We start from the raw sequence: 23,371 nt of genomic DNA, 5'->3' as shown, positions 1-23,371 counted from the left end.
TTCTTATGTTCTTATGTTCATTGCTCCTCGAGATATACAGACACCAGTAGAATGTTTGAATGCACTCTCTTACACAGCACAAAGGGCTGCATTTTCCTAGAGGGAAACCAGGGAGGTTTTACTGTCTGTAAAGGTATTCCATATTTTGGCATAATTATCTGATTTGAACATTTGCATAATTAACTAGCAGTATTTTGGTGTGTTTCAAGTGGGTATTCCTTTCTATCATCACTGGAATGGAATGAAGGTGCAGGGTATCTTCTGCCCAAAACTGCAGAGCAGATCACCAGGAAAAACACACAAGGGCACTTCTGTCAAGGGGATTCCTCTGTTGTGTCTGATATGTAACTCAGTGTTTCTACTGTTGATCAGATGATGGTGACCTTCCCTATTTGCTGTAATCACCATTGTTCTTTAAACAGTGGAACATCAGGTATGGCATGGGTAATTATGCTGGTTATACCATATTGACTACACCAAAATAAAGAAGATTTTCTAGTTAGGGTGTCAAACAGAACCACATTTATTCAAGTCATTGTTGCTATTGCCAGGTTAAAATTAAAAATTGGATGGTTTAAGTTTCATCAGGTCCTACATTTTTCTTTCTTTAAAAAAAATTCAACCAAAGTGAACATTTAAAATTTAGCACCGTTTAAATTATTTTCTTTTATTAAGAAGGCAAGCAGCCCCATGGGTTTAAAACTCAAACATTGGTGCAGCTTAAACCTTTCTCTTTGCAAAATCCTGACAACCGTGTTTTCATTACATGAAAGAAATATATAATAGAAATGTTCTGTATAGCAGCACAATTTATTCAACAATTTATGAAACACGCTAGACAAACAAATTAAGAGATTTATAACCTCGTACCTCATACGCCACCTTTTCAAAATATGGTTCAGGAACACATTCACAAATATTCCTCTGTGCATCACTTCCACAAGAAAATACAATAACCTATACACAGATACTGCCAGTCTGTCCTTATCCTGTGCCTGAACCCTCAAGTTAAAAAAAATCTAAAACCAAGTCTTCATCTCCTATCACTCACAGCAGAAAACCAGGTCAGCAGATAAATAGCTTGCACGGGGCTATTTAAAGTTCCCATTTAATTACACATAAATAAATATATACATATGGAACACTATTTGCTTGCTCTGCTGAGGCTGATGCTCCAAGCTTGTGCTTTATTAATGTCTTGCCATTTTAATGTTCCAAAATTCTGGATCAATTGTCACAAGGTAATTCAATGTGCATATCATTGACTGAGATAAGCCCAGGCCCAGGCCTGATTTGGTCCCGACAATACCAGGCTAACTCTTTTCTCCTGCTTCTTCCTCGTCTCAATTAGAAAGTTGTCACTGCGCAGCCACCTCCACACAATCCTCCTGATGATTTTTTTTGTCCTTTTTTTTAATTGCACGTTGAATGACTGTTTAATCTCTTTAATAATTAGAACAGTTTGGTCCATGCCATCTGTCCCCAGTTATTTCCGATGTTTGGCCTCTTTGTCTGTGCTTTTAGTCCCAGATTCCCCCGAGGGATGGCTGTTGGATGAGCTCAGGAACATCTTATCCAGCCCCTTTAGAGCCTCCACCAGGTAATTCTGGAAGGCGGTTAACGCAGCAATGATGGCAGGACTCCCGAAGCCATGTGTAATCAAGCTGAAGTGAGTCAGGCAACTCTGGACTCCGTCTTCAAGGATTGCTGAGGGTCGGCTGTTTCCCAAGGGAGAGCGATCCTGAGCCAACAAATCTGTGAACTCTTTACAGATCTGCCTAAAAGAGAAAGGGAGAAGGAATAATAAATATTAGCATTAAAGGAATATATGGACTGAAATCACATTGTGCAATAGCAAGAAGAGTTTTTAAGCTTTTTTAAATAAATTCCTTTGCTATTTTAAATCAGGAATTAATACATTTATTTTGAACAGATTAATTCCTTTATCCAAATAGCAGTGAAAACAATTTGATATGATCATTTTCATAGAATCATAAAATCCCTACAATGCAGAAGGAGGCTATTCGACCCATCGAGTCTTTACCAACCACAATCCCACTCAGGCCCTTTTCCCGTAACCTACGCATTTACCCTGCTAATCCCCCTGACACAAGGGTCAACTTAGCATCGCCAATCAACTTAACCCGCACATTTTTGGACTATGGGAATAAACTGGAGCACCTGGAGGAAATCCATGCAGAAACGGGGAGAAAGTGCAAACTCCATACTAAGTGACAGTGACCCAAGACCGGAATTTAATCCAGGTCCCTGATGCTGTGAGGTAGCGATGGTAACCACTGTGTTTACTATTTTGGATTACTGCCGCATTAAATATTGTAAGGCCTCGTAGGACACCATTTTTCCCTCTCTGGCTTTTATTGAAAGAGTTTCACCTTTAAAATTATTATAAATAATTCTGAATGACTTAGGTGTCCTCTTTTTTGAAGTTAGGTTAAATAGTGATGATAGATTACACTAAAGCAGAAATGTCTAGTGATATTATCCTGACGATCTGAAGGAACTAAGTTCTTGGCATTAACTAAATCTAGAGTCTATTAAAAAGCAATTCGGTTCCAAGAGTGGATATTTTCTCCTCTCAGTGAAGGTCTCAATGGGACAGATTTTCTCCACATGTAGCAGTTCCCAAAGTGTTAGGAACTCAACCCATTAGGTCAGGTCCCCTGGCCACTTCCTGACGAATCCTGAGTGATTTCTGACTGAAATTGTTTGTAAATGTTGAAAAAGTGATTTCATAATGCTCCCTGTGTCCTTTCCAGGAATTTCACTGAGCGGACACCTGATCCTCCCATAGACCACATATCCACGATGTAGAAGAGGCAGCAAAAGCCCTGACCTTCCCTGAATGTCTATGCTGCAGCAGGGCTGCACTGAAGGATTGGCATCCTCACAAATGTCATCAGATCAAAATCAAACCACTGGAAATTTACCCTGCCTTTAAGAGCTGATGCAGAGAACAACTGCTCTTCCCTGTGGTCCCAATTTCTCATGCACTCAGAGCATTAAAGTGAACTGAACTCAGGAGAATAGCCAAGCTCAGCCAAGGTAGCCTCACATTTGTGAAAAATACATCAGCTTACATGCAGCAGAATTATGAAAACCAACCCTGGTAACTCCTTAATGACATCCACAACAAAAATGGAGAAGAATTGTATTAAGGTGGATCATACTTCTCCAGAGTCTTTTACACGGAAGCAATGTAATCTTTTAATTTTTATGGCAAAACTGAAACATTTTATCAGTTTTATTTGTTTCCATTTTATTATTGATTCTGATGAAAGTTCCAGCTGTATTTTGTAGCAATGGCAGACTCCATAAAGCATCATAATTAACATCAAAAATGTACTCTTGTAGAAAAGCAAGCTTGCAGCTTTGTCCCCATTTGCTGTACTGGAAATTGCAAAATTTGCAGTCATTGGGTCAGAATCCTGGAATTCCCTCTCTAATGGCATTGTGAGTCAACCCGCAGCACATGGATTGCAGCAATTCAAGAAGGCTGCTCACCACCTTCTCAAAGGCAACTAGGGATGGGCAATAAATGCTAGCCGGCCAGCAATGCCCATGCCCCACAAATGAATAAAATAAAAATCAGGTACAACAGCTCCAGTAGTCAATCTTTCCATTTGGTTTTCTGGAGCTAACACAGAACAATAGATGGCTCTGTGGACAGGTCTGTTCCTGTTTGCTATCAGAAAGGTTTTCAGAGGGTGCTCACAATTCGACGTGCAACCCTCTGTAACAAACTGACAGCATTTATGACGACCTCCGTCCAATTGGACAAGCACACCATCATCTATAGGGCCACTTTGCGCCCCTCACTTGTGAAATACCGAAAGCCAGACATGAGTCTAGATCATCCACCAAGCAAAGAGCTGGAGCATTTCCTTGCCAAGGGACAGGGTTGGAAGTAAGCTCTTGTGTAGCTCACGACAGCCAGTTGAGCTAGATCATAGGCCTGGAAACAGCTGCCACTTCACCCTCTCAACCTGGAGGTAGCATGTGTGTGTCAAGGTAAAATGACAAAAGATTGTGGGTAGAGAAAAACCATTAAAAGCAGTGAAAAGAAAACGCCAAAAAAATTTGAGGTAAGCTAAGGCTGGATTTAGAGAATGCTACTGAGTGTCAAGTACACAGACCATGTGTACAACCTGTTTTTCAAAAAAGACTGACTCCACTCACAATGCCCATAGGATATGGAAACAAAATGTGAAATAATTATAGGTCATATATTAAAAGGGATACAAATGTCTGGCAGTAAGTTGCCAAGCAGTAATTCAATTAAGGCATCTGATGTCACCATAAACCACAAGACCAAAGTGGCTTACGAACCTCAGCAGAACCACAAGATTGAACTACTGTGTTAAATTTACGACCAGACATTTGTTATCATTTATAATATGAAGTTTATAATAATTTTGCATTCAAAATTCTGTGGTGGGCTCAGTAAAGGTGATGCAGTGTAGATGAGAAAGTGATGAATATGAACAAGTATTCAGGACCTGAAGGCATATGCTGATATGTGTCCACTGCACAGTTCATTCCAACTTCACAGTACTACCCCATTGTACAGCAGCAACTTGCAGGAAACACACAGACACTGTTATACAGACTGTGATATATTGTCAGGATTGACAATAAAATGTACAATTTGCACATTGATCTCATACAGTTGCTTATGGGCAATCTGGGATCTTAGTGCAATATTCTGATGTACAACTGCTGAAATGAATCATCCTTAATCCAGCCTGTCTCTTTAAGACCACTGTTCAGTAACTCCAAGAGCAAAGTGATAATTCTAGAATCTAACTACTGGGAAAGGTTCTCTAGATTTGCTGTTACTTAAAATTTCCTGGCTCCTGCTGTAGGAGAAAGTTGAGATCAAAGTTAAAGTTAAAACTTGAATCTTAAAGCTTATTTATTAGTCACAAGTAAAGTTTACATTAACATTACAATGAAGTTAATGTGAAATTCTCCTAGTCACCACATCTAACCAGCATGTCTCTCAGAATGTGGCAGGAAACTGGAGCACCCAGAGGAAACCCATGCAGACATGGGGAGAACATGCAAACCCCACACAGACAGTGACTTAAACTGAGAATTGAATCTGGGTCCCTGGTACTGTGAAGCAGCAGTGCTAACCACTGTGCTACATGAGATCAGTAGGAAATAGATCACCTTATTTTAATAATTCACACAGTTTAAAGAATGATAGAAATGTACTAGACATTTTTATGCCTAATGGATCTCTTATCAATTGTATTTGATACATTGTTTCATAAAGACAGAATGCTAGAACAAGTAATTTATAATCTGCTATTACATTAGTAAAATAGACTTTAAGAATACAAATCGTTAAGTAAACAAAGCCTCAGGTCAATCACGGTTTAATTAGGAGGAGGAGGAGAGCCGGTGGATGTGGTCTTTCTGGATTTTCAGAAGGCGTTTGACAAGGTACCTCACAAGAGGTTATTGCAGAAGGTCAGGGGACATGGAGTTGGGGGTAGGGTGTTAGCGTGGATAGAGGATTGGTTGTCAAATAGGAGGCAGAGAGTGGGGGTCAATGGGTGCTATTCGGATTGGCGGTTGGTGACTAGTGGGGTGCCCCAGGGGTCGGTGCTGGGGCCTCAGCTATTTACCATTTATATAGATGATCTGGAGGAGGGAACCGAGTGCAGGGTGTCGAAATTTGCTGATGACACCAAGATTGGGGGAAAGGCAAATTGTGCGGAGGGTGTGGAGAGTCTGCAGAAGGATCTAGATAGGCTGGGCGAATGGGCCAGGAAATGGCAAATGGAATTTAATGTTGGCAAGTGTGAGGTGGTCCACTTTGGTAGGAAGAATGGTAGGAAGGACTATTACTTACGTGGCGAAAAACTGCAGCAGGCGACGGTGCAGAGGGACCTCGGGGTCCTTGTGCATGAGTCGCAAAAACCCAGCTTGCAGGTGCAGCAGGTGGTCAGGAAGGCGAATGGGATGCTGGCCTTCATAGCGAGGGGGATTGAATATAAAAGTAGGGAGGTCTTGCTGCAGCTGTATAGGGCATTGGTGAGGCCGCAGCTGGAGTACTGTGTGCAGTTTTGGGCGCCGCACCTGCGCAAGGATATTTTGGCCCTGGAGGGAGTGCAGAGGAGGTTTACTAGGCTGATACCGGAGTTGAGGGGATTGAGCTATGAGGAGAGGCTGAATAAACTAGGCTTGTACTCGTTAGACTTTAGAAGAATGAGGGGAGATCTCATTGAGACGTATAAGATGATGAATGGGATGGATAGGATAGAGGTGGAGAGACTCTTCCCGCTCAAAAAAGACAGTAGGACTAGGGGGCACAGCCTCAAGATAAGGGGGAGGCGGTTTAGAACGGAGTTGAGGAGGAACTTCTTCACTCAAAGGGTGGTGAATCTCTGGAATTCTCTGCCCGTTGAAGTGGTGGAGGCTGCCTCGCTAAATATTTTTAAGAAGCGGGTTGATGGGTTCTTGAAAAGAGAGGGGATTAAGGGTTATGGGGAGAGGGCGGGAAAGTGGAACTGAGCCACGACAGATCAGCCATGATCTTATTGAATGGCGGGGCAGGCTCGAAGGGCCAGATGGCCTACTCCTGCTCCTATTTCTTATGTTAATTACTACCTGGTCAGGGAATACAGCATAATACAATGCCTGAAAGTATTTGTTGCTTGGTTAGGAAGCATTTCATATTGGAATACAAAGCCTCATAGCAGCAATTGTTTTGGAATTCTACATGTAAACAAAATGAAGCACTGGTACTTCATCTTTCTCGTTCTTTCAGAGCTAAACTCTTTGAAGTAAAAGCAAGATGCTGAATATAACTTTGATAGAATCCCTACAGTACAGAAGGAGGCCATTTGACCCTTCGACCACAATCCCACCCAGGCCCTATTCCCATAACTGCACACATTTACCCTGCTAATCCCCCGACACTAGGGCCAATTTAGCATGGCCAATCAACCTAACCCATGCATCTTTGGACTGTGTAAGGAAACCAGAGCACCCAGAGCAAACCCACTCAGACACGGGAAGAATGTGCAAACACCAAACAGAGTGACGCAAGGCTAGAATTGAACCCGGGGCCCTGGTACTGTGAGGCAGCAATGCTAACCACTGTGCCACCGTGCCACCCAATGATGTGTAGCTCATACTAAATTTATTTTCCATCTTGTCTTGAAATCATTTGGAAAAACAAGCAGGTTATAGCACGATACAACTTGACTTTGGTATTGATGAAAATAAATACATTTAGTGTGAACAGCATTGGTTTAGGATTGCTCACTGGGAACCAAGTAAGGCACAGGTGGCGTATTCACTACTTTTCACACTACTCCTGAATTGAAGTACATTAAAAGCTTTTCAAATGCCTTCTCCGGTTTTCATCTCCATCATTCAGAAAAAAAACCGGAGAAACTCAGAAATCCCAGTACAATATGAGGAAAAGCATACTTCCACTTGCACTGAGAAAATCATCTTAATGTTGGGAAATTCTTCACACTGCATGCTCAGATTGTAGCATCATGGGAATCACAGACACAGGTGTAGCTGATTAACTCTCTTCAGCTGACAGAGTGAGTGAGAGCTCTGGGAAAAATACCAATCGCATAAGCAGGCTTTTGAGAGAGAGCCTGACATGCCTAAGTAAAAATATTAAATCAGGTACACCAAAGACAATGTAATAATATTATTGGGGTATGTGTAATTTTTACACTGTTTCTATAATAGCAGAATTTGCATTTTGAACCTACAGTCAGGTGAAGGCAAAAGGTGGACCGCGGAATGTACATTTAGTATTCCAAGAGATCTGATTCTTTTTTCAGACTTAGCTGGTAGCATCTTCTGACTGACCATTTAAGCCTGACTGTTTTCTTAAACGTTTGTGGTTTCTCAGTGGTAAATTTCCAGCCACTTCTCTTACATTTGATTCGTACAGTTTCTACATTCCTCAGTTTGTATTTGTCCCTTGTTGCTTGACTGAATCATCAAACTATGAAACTAGAATGTCCTGAAGTGTGTCAAAACCGGGAGAATGCAGGGACACTGGTTTTATAATTTGATAGATGGGTTTAATTTGACATATAACTCACTCTATGATTATTATACCACACATGATTTGTTTTGATATACTATACAATTTAATTTATACATTGTGTTATATATTTTACAACATCCGTGGCAAGTACAATGTTCTGACCATCCTGTGAGCGAGCAAGGTAGGAAGAGTGTTTCCATCATGAGTCTCTCCTATCATATACAAGCCTCTAATCTTAATCATCTCAATGTGGGCAGTGCTAATAACAATTCTGGCCCTTCCTCACAGTAAACTTAGGCAATTTCTCTGCTGTCAGCACTAAAGCAACATTGAACACATGTCGGTGGCAGATTTGAACATTGTCTTCATTTGCAAGGAAATGCACAGGACAGGAAAAGTCAAAGGAAATAATACAAGAAAAATAGAATTTATAACAACTGACTGCATTTATTTTGCGCTAATGTAATATATTATGAGATGCATATGCATGAATTACATTAGATACCACTCGCTGCCTTATTTATTGTTATCTTTCTGATATTTTATTCTTTTCATTGTTCACTTATCTGGAAATGTCACCAGGGAATTAATTCCTGATTCTCACTCTTGGTCAGTCTTTCTAAATGCAATATTACTACAAGTACAGACACCAGTTAAAAATTCTACACGTTCTTGGCTCCACTGAAACAGGCAATGGAATCCTGGCAGGATTGTAATACCCATTGCTGCCTGGGATGACAGTTTCAGTTGATGTGGGTCGTGCTAAATAACAGTTCAACTAGAAAGCTTCACAGGGGAAAATATCACACTCAAATGAAACCCTAATACTGTCACTTCTTGCCTGGTGTCACTTACTAGCGGAGCTGGCAAATTGATGGTGACAGTAACAGGGATCCAATACAACACCAATTGCATGAAATGTTGTGAAGGTTATTCTTCCAAGAAAATTTAATGATATCACAGTGTTAAGCCCTGTGGGTCCAAGGTTGTTGGCAGGTGTACAAATTCCAGTTCAAACAAAATGCACCCTGACGGCAATGCTTGAAAAACATTACATCATGACCTATTAATTAATACCAGACAGGGAAATTTGCCAGTTATTCCCCCACAGACACACAGACATCAGATACTGCACTGATATATCAACAGGCCAAAACCTTACTGAGATAGAACCCAGCCTGTGGGCATACAAAACACCTCTTCTCTTTAACAGGATGCTGATCCTGTCTTCTGCACACATATTCAACCATTCAACCATTCTCACTCCATAAAATTGCCTGCGAAATTCTAAAGTAATCTGCAGGGGATTCCAGCAAGGGAAGAAAGTGAGCTCCAACACCACTGGGTGACGTATTTCACCCGCTATCTCAATTCCAATTAGAGCCATAAGTGATTACTCTGTGTTAAGACTATCTCTGATATAGCCTGAACAATAACAAACAAGTGCATCAGTTTTCAACTTTAGAAACATTTTTGTGTCAAGTGTGAGATATTAATGGGCCTGATTTTCTTTGTTTTTTTCCACTTCACTTCTGTAGGCACTAACTTATTTCCATGGGTACTAACCGTTCTCCAATACCACACAACAGGCTAGATAATGTATGCTCTCAAGCTTAAATAATGACATTGGCTCTTTGTACATGTCACCACAGTCAAACCCAATCTCTCTTACACACATGCATTTCTCACTGGATTGCACTCTTGAACTCTTGAATAGAAACAGTCTTTGGCAAAGTCTGTCTAATGAGATGATGTGTTGCATCTTGTCGGTTAGCTCTGTATTAAACATTGCTTGGCGTGGCTCAGGACCCCCACTCTGGCATGACAGCCTGCCATATTTGCTGCAGGTGAAGCAAGTGGGCTGGCAAAGTGCAGGGTTTTCTGGCTCCTGGCTTCTCTGGATTCTCATCCTCCTCATCTTTTCCAATGCCATCATCAGAATTGACAATGTGTCACTGGAAGTCATTGATAGTTTCACTTATCTAGGCTCCACAATCACCAGCAATCTGTCACTTGATGCTGAAATCGATACATGAAGTGCAAAAGCTGCAGCTGTTATATCCAAGCTTAGTAAGAGAGCATGGAACAATCGCAACCTGACTGAGAACACTGCAAAGCTACGAAGCCTGCTTCCTCAGTGCACTCCTCTGCAATAGTAAGGCCTGGACAACATACGCCAGGCTGGAGAAATAGCTGAACAGTTTCCACCTTTCCTGTCTCAAATGCATCCTCAGCATCTCTTGACTGGACAAGAGCTCCTGGAGTGTGCTATACCAGCATGCACTTAGTATAAAGTCAATAAAGTCTGTGCTGGCTCAGCTACATTCATTGAATGGATGACGGTGTATAGCAAAGATCTTCTGCACAGTGAATTAGTAGTGTTGCCCAAAACAGCTAAATTTTAAATGGCTATATAATCGTACAGTGCAGAAGGAGACCATTCGACCTATTCAGTCTGCACCAACTCTCCAACAGAACATCTTAATCAGGGCCATAATCTACTAGCATTTTGGGAGAAATTTTGAACCAAGAATCTGCATTTGTTTCATTGGATCTGTTGTTGCAACCATTGACCTGAAACATTGGTCATGTTGCAGGAAGGAATAACATAATGTGGACACTTTATCCAGGGTTTAAGTACCTCCTAATTACATAGAGGAGACTTTTAAATTTTGTTTATATAGAAAACATTTTGGACCTAATCTCTCAATCTTTTTAAATGCTATTCTCTTTGATTCAAGGACCTAGGATCATAAACTGTTGGACAATTGAATTTTAACTGAGTTTTGGGTGGATGTGGTTTATTGCGTGCATTGTATGTAATAAGATAGTTGCTGAAGTGATTATAATGTTAAAATATGTAATATTTAAAGGGTTGTGAAAAACCCTTGCACATTTTGTGAAAAATGTCTTCTTTTCAGAAGGGGCATATTATTGGCTCATATATATGAGCCATCGCATATCCATTTTGGAAAGCTGGTATTTTGTGTTGGAATGATGATTCTTTTAAGAACTAAATTTCCCCAGGAGATGAATTCTGGGAAAGCATACTGATTCGTAATTGATCATCTGACAGGTTGTCTGGGAGATAAGCCACAGAATAGAAAAAGGTCGATCAGAAGCTAATCTTAAGGGTGAGTAGATTGTGGGTGTAGCTTTGGTCTCAAGCAGGGTTTTAGCTGTTAGTTCGAGAACAAAATAGTTGGAAAGATCTCAAAACAAACGCAAGAAAATGATTCAAACTCACACCATGCCTCTTCATCTCAGCAATGTCCAATGACAATTTAGCATTATTTTAACACTAAGGCTTCTTGCTTGAACTGGCCCAGTTGCAAACGGTTTGCTTCTGGTGGATCTCTGAGCATTCACTAGATGTTCTTTTCCCCAGCTGTTATGTTACCCAGAATTGCATTTTAAGGTCACTATCACCTATACTACAGAGCAAACACAAGCTCCCTCAACTTAGCCCAAGCAGCCTTTCAATATTTCTTATCAGAGAGTTTAGAACTCCTGTCTTCACTCACTGATACACCCATTCTGAACTACTTTTCTGTCTTTCCCTTTGTCTGCATGTGTCACTGGACCTGTCACTATGTGCAGCATATTTTTTTTTATTTTTTCTCAAAATCACTTACCTGCTAAGCTCTCTATAACTCATCTCTTGACATCAAGGATTGTAAAATCTCATTAGAAACGCACATATACAAACAAATCCAGAAAACCAAACCTCTTTGCTAGGAGGCCCTCCAGATTTCCTGGCATTGAGCTCACAAAAAAAAGACACTGAAACCATGATCTACCCTTCTAACACACAAATATAGAATCATAGAATCCTACAATGCAGAAAGAGGCCATTTGGCACAATCCCACCCAGGCCTTATCCCCAAAACTCCATGCATTTACCCTAGCTAATCCCCCTGAAACTAAGGGGCAATTTAGCATGGCCAATCCACCTAACCTGCACATCTTTGGACTGTGGGGGGAAACCAGAGCACCTGGAGGAAACCCATGCAGACACGGGGAGAATGTGCACACTCCACACAGACAGTGACCCAAGCTGGGAATCAAACCTGAGTCCCTGGCACTGTGAAGCTGCAGTGCTAACCACTGTGTCACCATTCATGTAAAAATGAATTAAACTGAAAGTTATACTTGTTCCTAACAGCTCTTGTTAACTAATGGTTAGCATGAGTTGAACTTCTGAGATAGCCAAGCTGAGAAGACACAGAGGTTTAATCACAAAACTTCAGAGTTAAAGAATATGAGAACCAGGAGAGTTCCCACCTGAGGTGATCACTTAAGATGCTCATGGTGCCTGCGTTGATAAGGAAGTTTGAGGAGATTTGAAGGGATAATCTTGCCAGAGGTAAGCAGAAGACTCAAGAAATTTCAACATTGATACTGATCTTCGAAACAATCCTCAGACAAAGTGGTTAATCTTTCAATTTATGAGAATTATCTGACTTGAGCTATTGGGGGTATAAAATGAATGAACGTAGAAGGAAACTTGATATAAGAAGTTTATAAGTAACTGTGTTCCTTGTACTTTTAGTCTCTTAATCTAGATGATTTTTTAAGATAGAGTGTAGTTGTTAGTATTTATGTCCCTTTTATTTTGGTGTGGTAAAATTATCTTGTTTCAAATTGCATCTTACGGCTTCATATCATGAAATACCTGGACTTTTGGATTTTAAATGAAAAATTAAACATCTTACTGGTCTCTATTGAAAACTAACAATAGAAACCAGGGAGAACATTGATTTGTGTAGCATCTCTGAGCAGACTACTTCAATTCCCTGGCAGCAGGCAGCATCACAGGCTGGGTCCACTGCTATTTGTCATTTTATTAATGATTTGGATGAGAATTTAGGAGGCATGGTTAGTAAGTTTGCAGATGACACCAAGATTAGTGGCATGATTGTCAATGAAGGTTATCTCGAATTGCAATGCGATCTTAATCAATTGGGCTAGTGGGTTGATGAATGGCAGATGGAATTTGATTTAGACAAATGCAAGGTGATGCATTTTGGTAGATCGAACCAGGACAGGACTTACTCAGTTAATGGTAGGACGTTGGGGAGAATTATAGAACAAAGAGATCTAGGGTACAGGTCCATAGCTCCTTGGAAGTGGAGTCACAGGTGGACAGAGTGGTGAAGAAAGCATTCAGCATGCTTGGTTTCATTGGTCAGAAGATTGAAGTTGGGACATCTTCTTAAAGTTGTACAAGACATTAGTAAGGCTGCACTTGGAATAGTACATAAAAGCAAATTACTGCGGATGCTGGAATCTGAAATTAGAAGAGAAAATGCTGAAGGATCTCAGCAGATCTGGCAGCATCTGTAAGGAGAGAAAAGAGCTGATGTTTTGAGTTCCGATGACCCTTTGTCAAAGCGGGCTAGCTTTGACAAAGGATCATCTGGACTCGAAATGTCAGTTCTTTTCTCTCCTACAGATGCTGCCAGACCTGCTGAGATCCTCCAGCATTTTCTCTTTTAGTCCTTGGAATACTGTGTACTGTTCTGGTCACCCTATTTTTTAAAAAAATTAATAAACTGGAAAGAGTGCAGAAAGGATTTACGAGGATGCTACCGGGATTTGATGGTTTGAGTTATAAGAGAGGCTGGATAGACCAAGACTTTTTTTCTGCAAGCATAGAAGGCTTAGGGGTGACCTTGTAGAGGTCTATAAAATAATGAAGGGCATAGATCAGCTAGATAGTCAATATCTTTCCCCAAAGGTAGGGGAATCTAAAACCAGAGAGCATAGATTTAGGGTGAGAGGGGAGAGATACAAAAAGATCCAGAGGGGCAATTTTTTTCACACAGAGGCTGGTGAGTGGCTGGAATGAACTGCCAGAGGTAGTGGTAGAAGCAAGTACAATTTTGTCTTTTAAAAAGCATTTAAAGAGTTACAGTGTAAGATGGATATAGAGGGATATGGAGCAAACACAGGCAATTGGGACTAGCTTAGCGGTAAGAAAAAGGTGGCATGGACAAGTTGGGTCAAAGGGTCTGTTTCCATGCTGTAAAGCTCTATGATTCTGTGACTCTAAGGGCCCAATTTTACCATTATCATTCTAAGTGCTGGATCTGCGCGCAATTCAGATCTGACTTTTAAGCCTGTTCTCAGGTACCCCCATAAGCACTTAGCCTGAAAAAAAATCGTGGGTCTGAATTGTGCTGTGGGTGAGGCTTAATGTACCTGAAACGATTAGAGCTCTGAATTGCGCATGCGCAGTTAGAAAAAAAATTGAAAATCACGCCAGTGTCACATCGCTCCTGGGCCGCAAAAAGCAGATAAAGCGGCCAGGGAGTGATGGTCCCTACAGAAGTCCTCTCCACCGTTGCAACAAAACTTTTCCCCTTATCCACCCATTTCCCCACCCACTAAACCAGACCAATCTCGACCCTCTGCCCCCAACTCCCCCCCACTGATTGCCCGTAGAGTGGCAGCAGACCCCACTGTCCCTGCCCCCCGCCACTCCCCACCTACCAGAGGTCCATCTGGCCTCCCTCCCAGTATATTTCACACACTCACAGCCGAGTACTTTGACAGTTTCATTAATTAAGTGCACGTGCACTGTTATAGCTGAGGAATCCCTTCTCTCTGCTGCCTGTACTTGCAAAATCCACCCAGGTACATATCCAGGCCTTTACTGAAGTTGTGTAATGAAACTGATAGGTGTGTGTACAAATAACCATTGTTTGATTCAACAATCTTTGCAATTGTGTTTAGCAACAGCCAACTTGCAGTAAATTCTAAGAGCTGCATTTCCAAGTTTAGAAGATCATTTAGGAAATGGTAATAAGATAATTTCTACTTGTTCTGAACATGCTGGTGTAGGGGAAAAAAAACAACATTCATGACAAGTGAAATATAATCTAAGTAGCCATTTATAACAGGAATGATCAGAATTAGAAATGTGATGGGATAGAATTAACTCCCCCATTTTCCTCCCCCCATCAGAGCATGATCGGGCCTCCCACCTGCAGAGAATGATTGGGCCAACCCCCCACACTTCCCCCACCATCCCCAGACAACGATCTGGCCTCCCTCCTCCCTCCTCACCCCTCCCTCCTCCCCACCAGAGATACATCTGACCCACCTCCTCCTCCCTGCTCCCACCAGAGAAAGATTGGACCCCCTCCACCCCACCAAAGCAGACAACGATCGGGCCCGCCCCGCCTCCCCATCAGACAACACTCTTCCCCCCCCCCACCCCCGCTAACCCCCCCCCCCCACCCCCCCCACCCCAACCAGACAACGAACTGGCCTCCCTCCTCCCTCACCCCCATCCACCAGAGATACATCTGACCTGCCTCCCCCCCACCAGAAAATGATTGAGCCTCCCTTCTCCCGTTCCCCACCCCTCACCAGAGAATGATCTCACCCACCTCCCTACCCTCCTGCCACTGATCTGAGTCAGAGAGCCGCTGGAAGCTCTGAACTTACCTCTCCAGAAGCTGGAGCACCTGAAACAGACCTTTGCCGAGCATGTCTGTTTTACACCGAATCTGAACGCATGAACGTGATGATAAAAGGGGAAATGCTGATAAAGTTGGGCAGGCAGTTCATTAATTCAATTTATGCATGCAAATACATTTAATTCACCGTTGCGCCCATTTTGGGCACAAATCGGAACGTGGCCATTTTCAGGCCTTAGGAAAGTGGCATCTGCACGGACGTGGGTGCAGATTGCATTAATGACCTCACGCCCGACTTTACCACATTTTTGCGCCCGAAAACAGGTGCGACGGTAAAATGCTAAGTATTTGTATGGCCCACATGCCATTTATTTAATTATATCAACAGCGGAAAAGATGCTGCACAAATGAAGATTCCCTACTGCCTACATCTGTTTTTTAAATGTGCTTAAAAACAACACCAAAGTCAATTGTAGCGCAACCATTGCCATTGTAGCTGAGATTGAGGGGTTTAACTAACAACTGTTATGAAGATCGCCCACCTTTTACTCATTTAATTTTAATCCTGTAAAAAATGTCTAACCACAATCTTCACCACCTCAAAGCTGATAGTGCAATTAATCACTTCCCTCCCCACAAAAAAAATCACTTCTGGGGGAGTGATTTGGCTTGCTCCCAAATAGCATTTAAATATAGGCACAATGCAAGATGCAATGGGCAATAATCCCTTCTACCCCTGAAAAGATTGCACAAGAATTTCCTGTATGTTTAATTTGATGACTGCTTCTAACTGTGCCTGCAAAGGTTACAACAATGTTAATTTGATACAGATGAATGTCAGGGACCCCTGCACTCAGATTTCCTCCAACTGTGCTGAGTGCAATTCAGGGGCAATTTGTCCCAAACAAACCTGTTGCTACTGATTCGAAAGCTGCTGTTCCGGTGATAACTGTCTCAAGGGACAGGCTCAGATTGTCAAGAAAGGTCTTTGCTTACTGCCTTTTGAGCAAAAATAGAGCCATTGCTTTAAGACTTGTTGAAAATGGCTGTTATTCCTATACACTTAGTGATGGAGGCCTTTGTCAGTGATAAGACTATCTAGCAAATGTATTCTTTGGATGCAGTTGAGGGAAGCAACCACAAGCTCCACTGTTGAATTCATTCACATCAGCCTCTTTTGAGACATTGACAATTGTCTGCCTACCAGACGTAGACATTTCTTCTCCCCACGCAATGCACCCACTCCATGTCACTTGGATTAAAAAATAACTTCATAGTCAAGCCTGCACCCTCCATCTCTTCTCACCCAACACTCTTCATTTCTGCAATTCACATGATCTCTGCCTATCATCTGGCACCACTGGGTTTCCCTCTTTCCAATTCCTCTCACGTGAATTGCATTAGTGCCAACACCACGGCTTGGGGAACTGCTACTATCCCATGCAGCAACACAAATGCATTCACAGGGAACCATACCTTTAAATAAGCATGAATCACAATCCATGGCCATTGGTTTTTGAGCAGCCAGAAACCTTTAAAATTAGCACCAAGAAGCCAAAAGCAATGTCCATTTAAGGGCTATATTGTCCCCTTTTTTTACGGTAATGTGTGATCTGATGAGCTTGCACAAACATTTGGTTCTTGAGAGTGAGACGTTGATAGTAGCAATGAGAAAGAAAAAGCAACCATACTGCATTTTCAAAAACAGCTAAGAAGTCACCATATAAATGGAGAGCAGTGTATTTTTTGCAGCAATGGCAAATTCTGAATGCCAAATTTAAACAAGATCCACTGAAAAGCTGACAACATGCTTGCACATGTCAGAAGCCATTGTTGCGCCATACAATCAGAAGCATATTTAAGGCTGCTACATTTTAATCTCAATGTTATTTAGTGGTATTTAATATAGACAATGAGAAAACTCCTACACATTCTTCTCTTAATTACATTTTCAAAGAATGTGAAAAAGAATGTTTTTCCAAACCTGGAACTCACTGCCCTTGAGGGTGGCAGAAGCAGAGAAGATCAATGATTTCAAAAGGAAATTGGATGGGCACTTGAAGGACATAAACCTTCAGATCTACAAGGATGGTGCAGTGGATTGGAATACTCCATGGAGAGCTGGCAAAGATTTGATGAGCCAAATGGCATTCCACTGTGCCATGAATGATTTCAAGGTTGGAATTTTCCCACCCTGTCCGCCATGGAAATTGCAGAGGGCGGGACACGGACTATGCAAAGGTCCGTTGACCTCGGGTGGGATTTTCTGGCTTTCGGGTGAACATGGCTGGAAAATCCCACCCATGATTCTGGACAATCTAACTCTTCAAAGTGTGGTCATTCATGGTCCTATGTTATTTATTTCACTTTGGATGCTTCGCTTTTTGGACATCAAGTTTCGCACATTTGATTTTCCGGATGATTTTTAATTAGTGTGGTCCAGCTAAACAAAAAACCATATTTTTGTCTTTTACAGTTGCCTTGTCTGACAGCTGAGAGACCTTTATCAGCATTGTGGTTGTCCCGTATCTTCCAGTTAATTATGTACTGGAATAAGAGACTGAAGGAACTAGTAACTAAGTGCTTCAATCAGCTCAAAGTACCGTATTCCATTGTGGAAGTATCTGCAGACTGTCAGGGTTATCGCTATTAACTGTAAAGAGTATTGATTAGAGTAGTAGAATCCTATCAGACTGGGGGCCGCAATTCCAAACAAACAGCCTGGATACAATTCTCATTCTAGCGGTGTTGCACAAATCCTGGGATGAAACTCAAACTCAATATCACCATTTCAACATAAACTATATCCGCAGAGACCTCGAGGTTGACTACATTTAAGTCTACCAATTAAATTTCTACATAGAGGCAAGAATCTTATGACTTCTCAATTAATCTGGGGGCCAAGAATATAAGTATATGCATTGGAATCCTTCCTTTTCTGTAATTCATCCATGAGACTTGATGGTTTGAGTTATAAGGAGAGGCTGGATAGACTGGGACAATTTTCCCTGGGAAGTAGGAGGTGGAGGGGTGATCTAATAAAGGTCTACAAAATAATGAGGGCCTCCAGATCAGCTAGATAGTCAACATCTTTTCTCAAAGGTAGGGGAGCCTAAAACTATAGGGCATAGGGTTAAGGTGAGAGGGGAGAGATGCAAAAGCATCCAGAGGGGCAACTTTTTCATTCAGAGGGTAGTGAGTGTCTGGAACAAGCTGCCAGAGGCAGTAGTAGAGGCAGGTACAATTTTGTCTTTTAAAAAGCATTTAGACAGTTATATGGGCAAGATGGGTATAGAGAGATATGGGCCAAATGCAGGCAATTGGGACTAGCTTAGTCATAAAAACTGGATGGCATGGACAAGTTGGGTTGAAGGGCTGTTTCCAAGCTGTAAACCTCTATGACTCAATGACTGTTGGCCTTAGACATTTATCGGACATTGGTCTTAAAGAAGGAAATCAAGAATTCCATTTCCATAATTCAATATTGGAGTTTTTGGCTTTAGACATCCATAGAATTTTGACTTGAAGATGAAAATCACTGATTATGGAGATACAGTGGGAAAGTGAAGTTGAGCGGGGAGATTGGCCATGAGTTTAATGAATGGTGGAGCTCAAGGGACGATATGACCTATTCCTCCTCCTTTTTTTAATGTTCTTGCTGTATTCTGACAACTCCAAATGTTGTCCAAAAAGTCTCCTGTTTGAACAACCAAAGCTGCCAAAATTAAATGTACATTAATATATTTTTGACTGGAGAAAGGTATACACTACAATTCTAGTGCTGTACTCACTTGGTGGCAAGCAGCATATTTTTTCGAGCATGGAGCTCAGTTGGGTCTGAATGTTGTCGGGTCAGGAACTCTGCTGTTGCCTTTGCAGGGAATTCGGTCTCACAAACGTACCCAAAATCCCGGGCCAAGTGCACAGCCTCTCCTACAGGAAGCAAAGCAGAAAAGAAAGTCAATCTGGTCATTTAGTATCAGACGATATGAAATGTAACAGTTAATTGCTCCCACTGGCTATTCACTAATGTTGGTATGGCATTGAGCTGAATTTCAAGCCATACAGTCTAACATTCAGATGGAAAGTCAGTTTAGCTCATTTGGTCAGCCAGCCAGTTCATGATACAGAGTGACACCAACAGTGTGGGTTCAAGTACTGTGCTGGCTGAGGTTATTCATGAAGGCCCAGCTTCTCAACCTTGCCTGAGGTCTTGTGATGCTCAGGTTAAATTGTCACCAGTCAGCTTTCCTCTTCAAGGGGATATGAGCCTAGGGTCATCTGGGACAATGGTGACTTTACCTTTTACAATATTAAGGCAGTCATACTTCACCGCCACTGCTCCTAACCTCTAATTCAAGCCTTTGACACCTCTAGGCTAAACTTCTCCAACCTTCTCCTAACCAATATATGGATCACCACCATATACTCCAATCCTTTCAGATATCTGCAGCTACATTCTAGCATGTGTTATGTCCCACACAGCCATTGCTCTGCTTTAGTCAACTTAGACATGTCCCTCATCTTCTAATACATTTGTTTCAAAATTCTCTTGCTTGTTTACAAATTCCTCAATGACCTTATTCCACACTTCTGCAAATCCTCCAACTCATACTTTCTGCACTTTGGATTATGCTCAGTTTGTTCCACTGTTCTTCTACATTGATAGTAGACATGTGAGCCACCACTCTCCAGAGCTCTGTATATTTTCATTGTCATTATGAACAAGAAAGTTCAACAGAGCCTTTTAGTTACAATGGTGCTTGTTGGATTATCAGATGGGAGAGCCAGTGTGTGAATCCCAGATGTGGGTTTAGCTTGGCAAAATTCTGTAATTCTGCCTGAGCAATAGAAAAGGCTAAAAGTCAGCTTAACTCAGAGAAATCATGTTCAAACTTAACCTGATGCAACTGCTGCAATTAATTTGTCGAAGCAAATATCTATGCAAGTCATTCAATTGAAACATCATTATTTCAGGGATTTGTTCAAATCTGTGCTTGATTTGCAACTATTAAAAAAAAACAAGCATTTATTTAAATTTGCAGAGGAATTAATCAGGCTTTCTTTTCAAATCTGCCATAGAGGGATCATGAAGACATACCTTCTGTCTGTGAGGAAAGGAGAAGGACTATATATGTTAGAATACTTTGTAGATCGTAGTTATTATGCACAGTAGTTATAAACACTTTATTATTTCTGATACATGAGGTGCTTGCCGGGCTTAACCATTGCTATAAACATATATGTTGTTCTACTGATACTGTTTGTTTTACTGCTTAGTAAATTTGTTTGGCCATTAGCACCTGTCAAAGTCTAGCAGTCTGATTCTGTGATCTTCTGAAGACAAAAATGAATTTGTATAACACGTGATACAACCTGTAACTGAAATAAAATGGAAAAGGTTCATAGTTCATCATCCAACAAATTTATCTTGATCTCTAGTCAACTGAAAGCATTAGGACATCAGGAGCTGGAGCTTATTTACATAGTGTAGAATCATAGAATCCCTACAGTGCAGAAAGAGGCCATTCAGCCCAACAAGTCCGCACCAACATCCGACAGAGCATCTTACCCAGGTCCACCACCCTGCCCTGTCCCCGTAACCCCACATATTTACCCCGCAAATCCCAATAACCTACATGTCTTGGGAAACAGAGAGGCAATTTAGCATGGACAATCCACCTAACCTGCACATCTTTGAAATCTAGAAATCAAAAACATTTCAAGGAAAAAAATTAAAAACTCCAGGACTTATCTTTTGCTATTTTGTTTTCTGCTGCTGCACTTCAGTGATGAGATTTCTCTTTCATTTCCCTTCTTACATCCTTCAGTTGTTATCCCCTAGAACTATTTACATATGTCTATTGTCTTTTAATTATGAATTGAAAAGAAATTCCAATGGTGAAGACACACATGAAAGGGTTCAGTGCCTCCAAATTGTTTCTACATTTCTATTAAGTTTTAGCTGTGAGCAATCCACCAGTCGTTTTACTATTAATATCATCTGTTTCCTAATTTGTCATTTTTCAGATTCTTGTTTCATGATAAATCTTTCAAAGTATTCTTCGCTCTGGATCAGAATATCCCCAATTTATACAAAGTCAAAATGTCCAGTAATGCAAATCCCATGTTGGAGTTTCTCTCCTGGGCTAAAGAAGACCAACTGCTGAAGAAAAATACTGAAAATGTATAGAAAAATACATTAAAGTCATCCACCTGACTTCTGCATGTTACTACAAATATATTTCAATGCTCTGTGATAAAGTAGTTGGTCACATTGCCCCATCTTACCGATGGCTCAACAATAAATATTCAGCAAAGGAAATTATCTGTACTGGAAAAAATATAAACTGGAACTTATAGCACTTAATATGATCAATGACTAAACAGGTGACCGGAATTACTGAACCCTACCATTCCACAGCCATTCAAATATAAAATTAACTCAATAAAAAAAAGGATTTGTATTTATATATTGGGTTTCATAACCAGGGGACATCCCAAAGTGCTTTACAGCCAACAGTGTACTTTTTTTTACAAGTGTAGTCACAATTGTAATATGGGAAATGTAGCAATCAACTTCTACACAGCAAGCTCACACAAGCAGTAAAGTTTTTGTAGAATGGATTGAGGGAAAAATATTGGCCAGGACATCAGGAATGACACTACTGCTTTTCCTCAGAATAGTACCATGTGATCTTTTACATGCAATTGAAAGAGCAGATATCGGATTTTTTTATATAATTGTTATTTCTTTCTCAATATTATAAAGCCAATGCATAGAGTAGATGGGGCAAGTCCATCTCCTTGCTTGCTTGAAAAACCAAATCAAATTTAAATTGAATCCAATTCATGGCCCCCATAAGAGAGATATACCAGATGCAAACTGACAACAACAGGCATTATAGTCCAAAGATGTACAAGTTAAGTGGATTGACCATGCTAAATTGCCCCGCAGTGTCCCAAGATGTATAGGTTAAGGAAATTAATGGGGTAAATGCTGGGTTATGGGGATAGGGTGGGGGAGGGTGGGCTGCTCTGTCAGAAAGTCAGTGCTGACTAGATGTGCCAAATGGCCCACTTCTGAATTGTAGAGATTCTATGATTCTATACCTGATCTTGGGCTTGATTCTGCCCTTGATCTCGGAGTGTTAGTCCTGATTTTGTTTGCTGCAAGTCCCACAATTCTATGAGTCAGAGGCAAGCTACCAAGTAGGTCACAGTGACACTCACATTACACTGACAATGAGAAAATGTTTGCATGGCAAATGCCAAAAACAGACTAACTGGATGTAATGGTTTCTCCAGAGGTTTATTTAAGGTGAACCAAAACAGGATAGTAGGACTCTGCTGCAGATAGAAATGATAGAGGATTAATTATAAATACAATTTCTTATCAAAAATGAGAGAATAAATATAAACAAGTAACCAACAAATAAGGGACTCATCAAGGGAACCCCAACAGAAAATCCAAACCTGCAGCCTTTTCCATCTAGTAGAATGGGAGCACCACCATCTGGAAACTCCACTCCAAGTCACTCATCCTGAGACTATATCACTACTCCTTCACCACATGGATTACAGCAGTTCAAAACATAGTGAACCACCACCTTCTTAAGAGCAAGTAGCAATTCTCACATCCCATGAATGAGTTACAAAAGAAGGCACAAATACTCATCCTTTTAAAGAACTGAGGCTGTATTGAAATGATAAAGAAAATGATTAAGAGACATGGGAATAGAGAGAGACATTGATGACAGAATGGAGAAACAAGGAGGAGCACCAGGAAGAAGGTAACAATGAGAGAAAATGATAACGGACTGCAAATAATGAAAGACAGATGCTTGTTGAAGAGAGCAATAACGAATTAAGAAACAGGGAACTCTGTAACAAA

The 23,371-nt window shown here is 41.1% G+C and overlaps 1 protein-coding gene across 2 annotated transcripts in view; it reads right to left on the bottom strand.

Annotated features, from left to right (window-relative positions):
• Positions 1 to 473: 473 nt before the first annotated feature.
• Positions 474 to 23,371, bottom strand: part of tfap2e (transcription factor AP-2 epsilon) — a 79,790-nt gene continuing 56,892 nt past the window's right edge. Inside the window, exons 6-7 of one of the 2 annotated variants that reach the window (XM_080211168.1) lie at positions 19,269 to 19,410; positions 474 to 1,778 (exon numbers count right to left, since the gene is read on the bottom strand). In XM_080211168.1, coding sequence (XP_080067294.1) covers positions 1,487 to 1,778; positions 19,269 to 19,410 — 434 coding nt within the window. In that variant the 3' untranslated portion in view covers positions 474 to 1,486. The remainder of the gene's footprint in view (positions 1,779 to 19,268; positions 19,411 to 23,371) is intronic. The other variant, XM_080211169.1, reaches the window with a different exon arrangement.

Source organism: Carcharhinus amblyrhynchos, chromosome 24 (genome assembly GCF_965287045.1).
Source record: "Carcharhinus amblyrhynchos chromosome 24, sCarAmb.v2.hapA, whole genome shotgun sequence".
Lineage (NCBI taxonomy): Eukaryota > Metazoa > Chordata > Chondrichthyes > Carcharhiniformes > Carcharhinidae > Carcharhinus > Carcharhinus amblyrhynchos.
The sequence above is the reverse complement of the archived record's forward strand: the minus strand, read 5'-3'. Positions and strand labels throughout refer to the sequence as shown.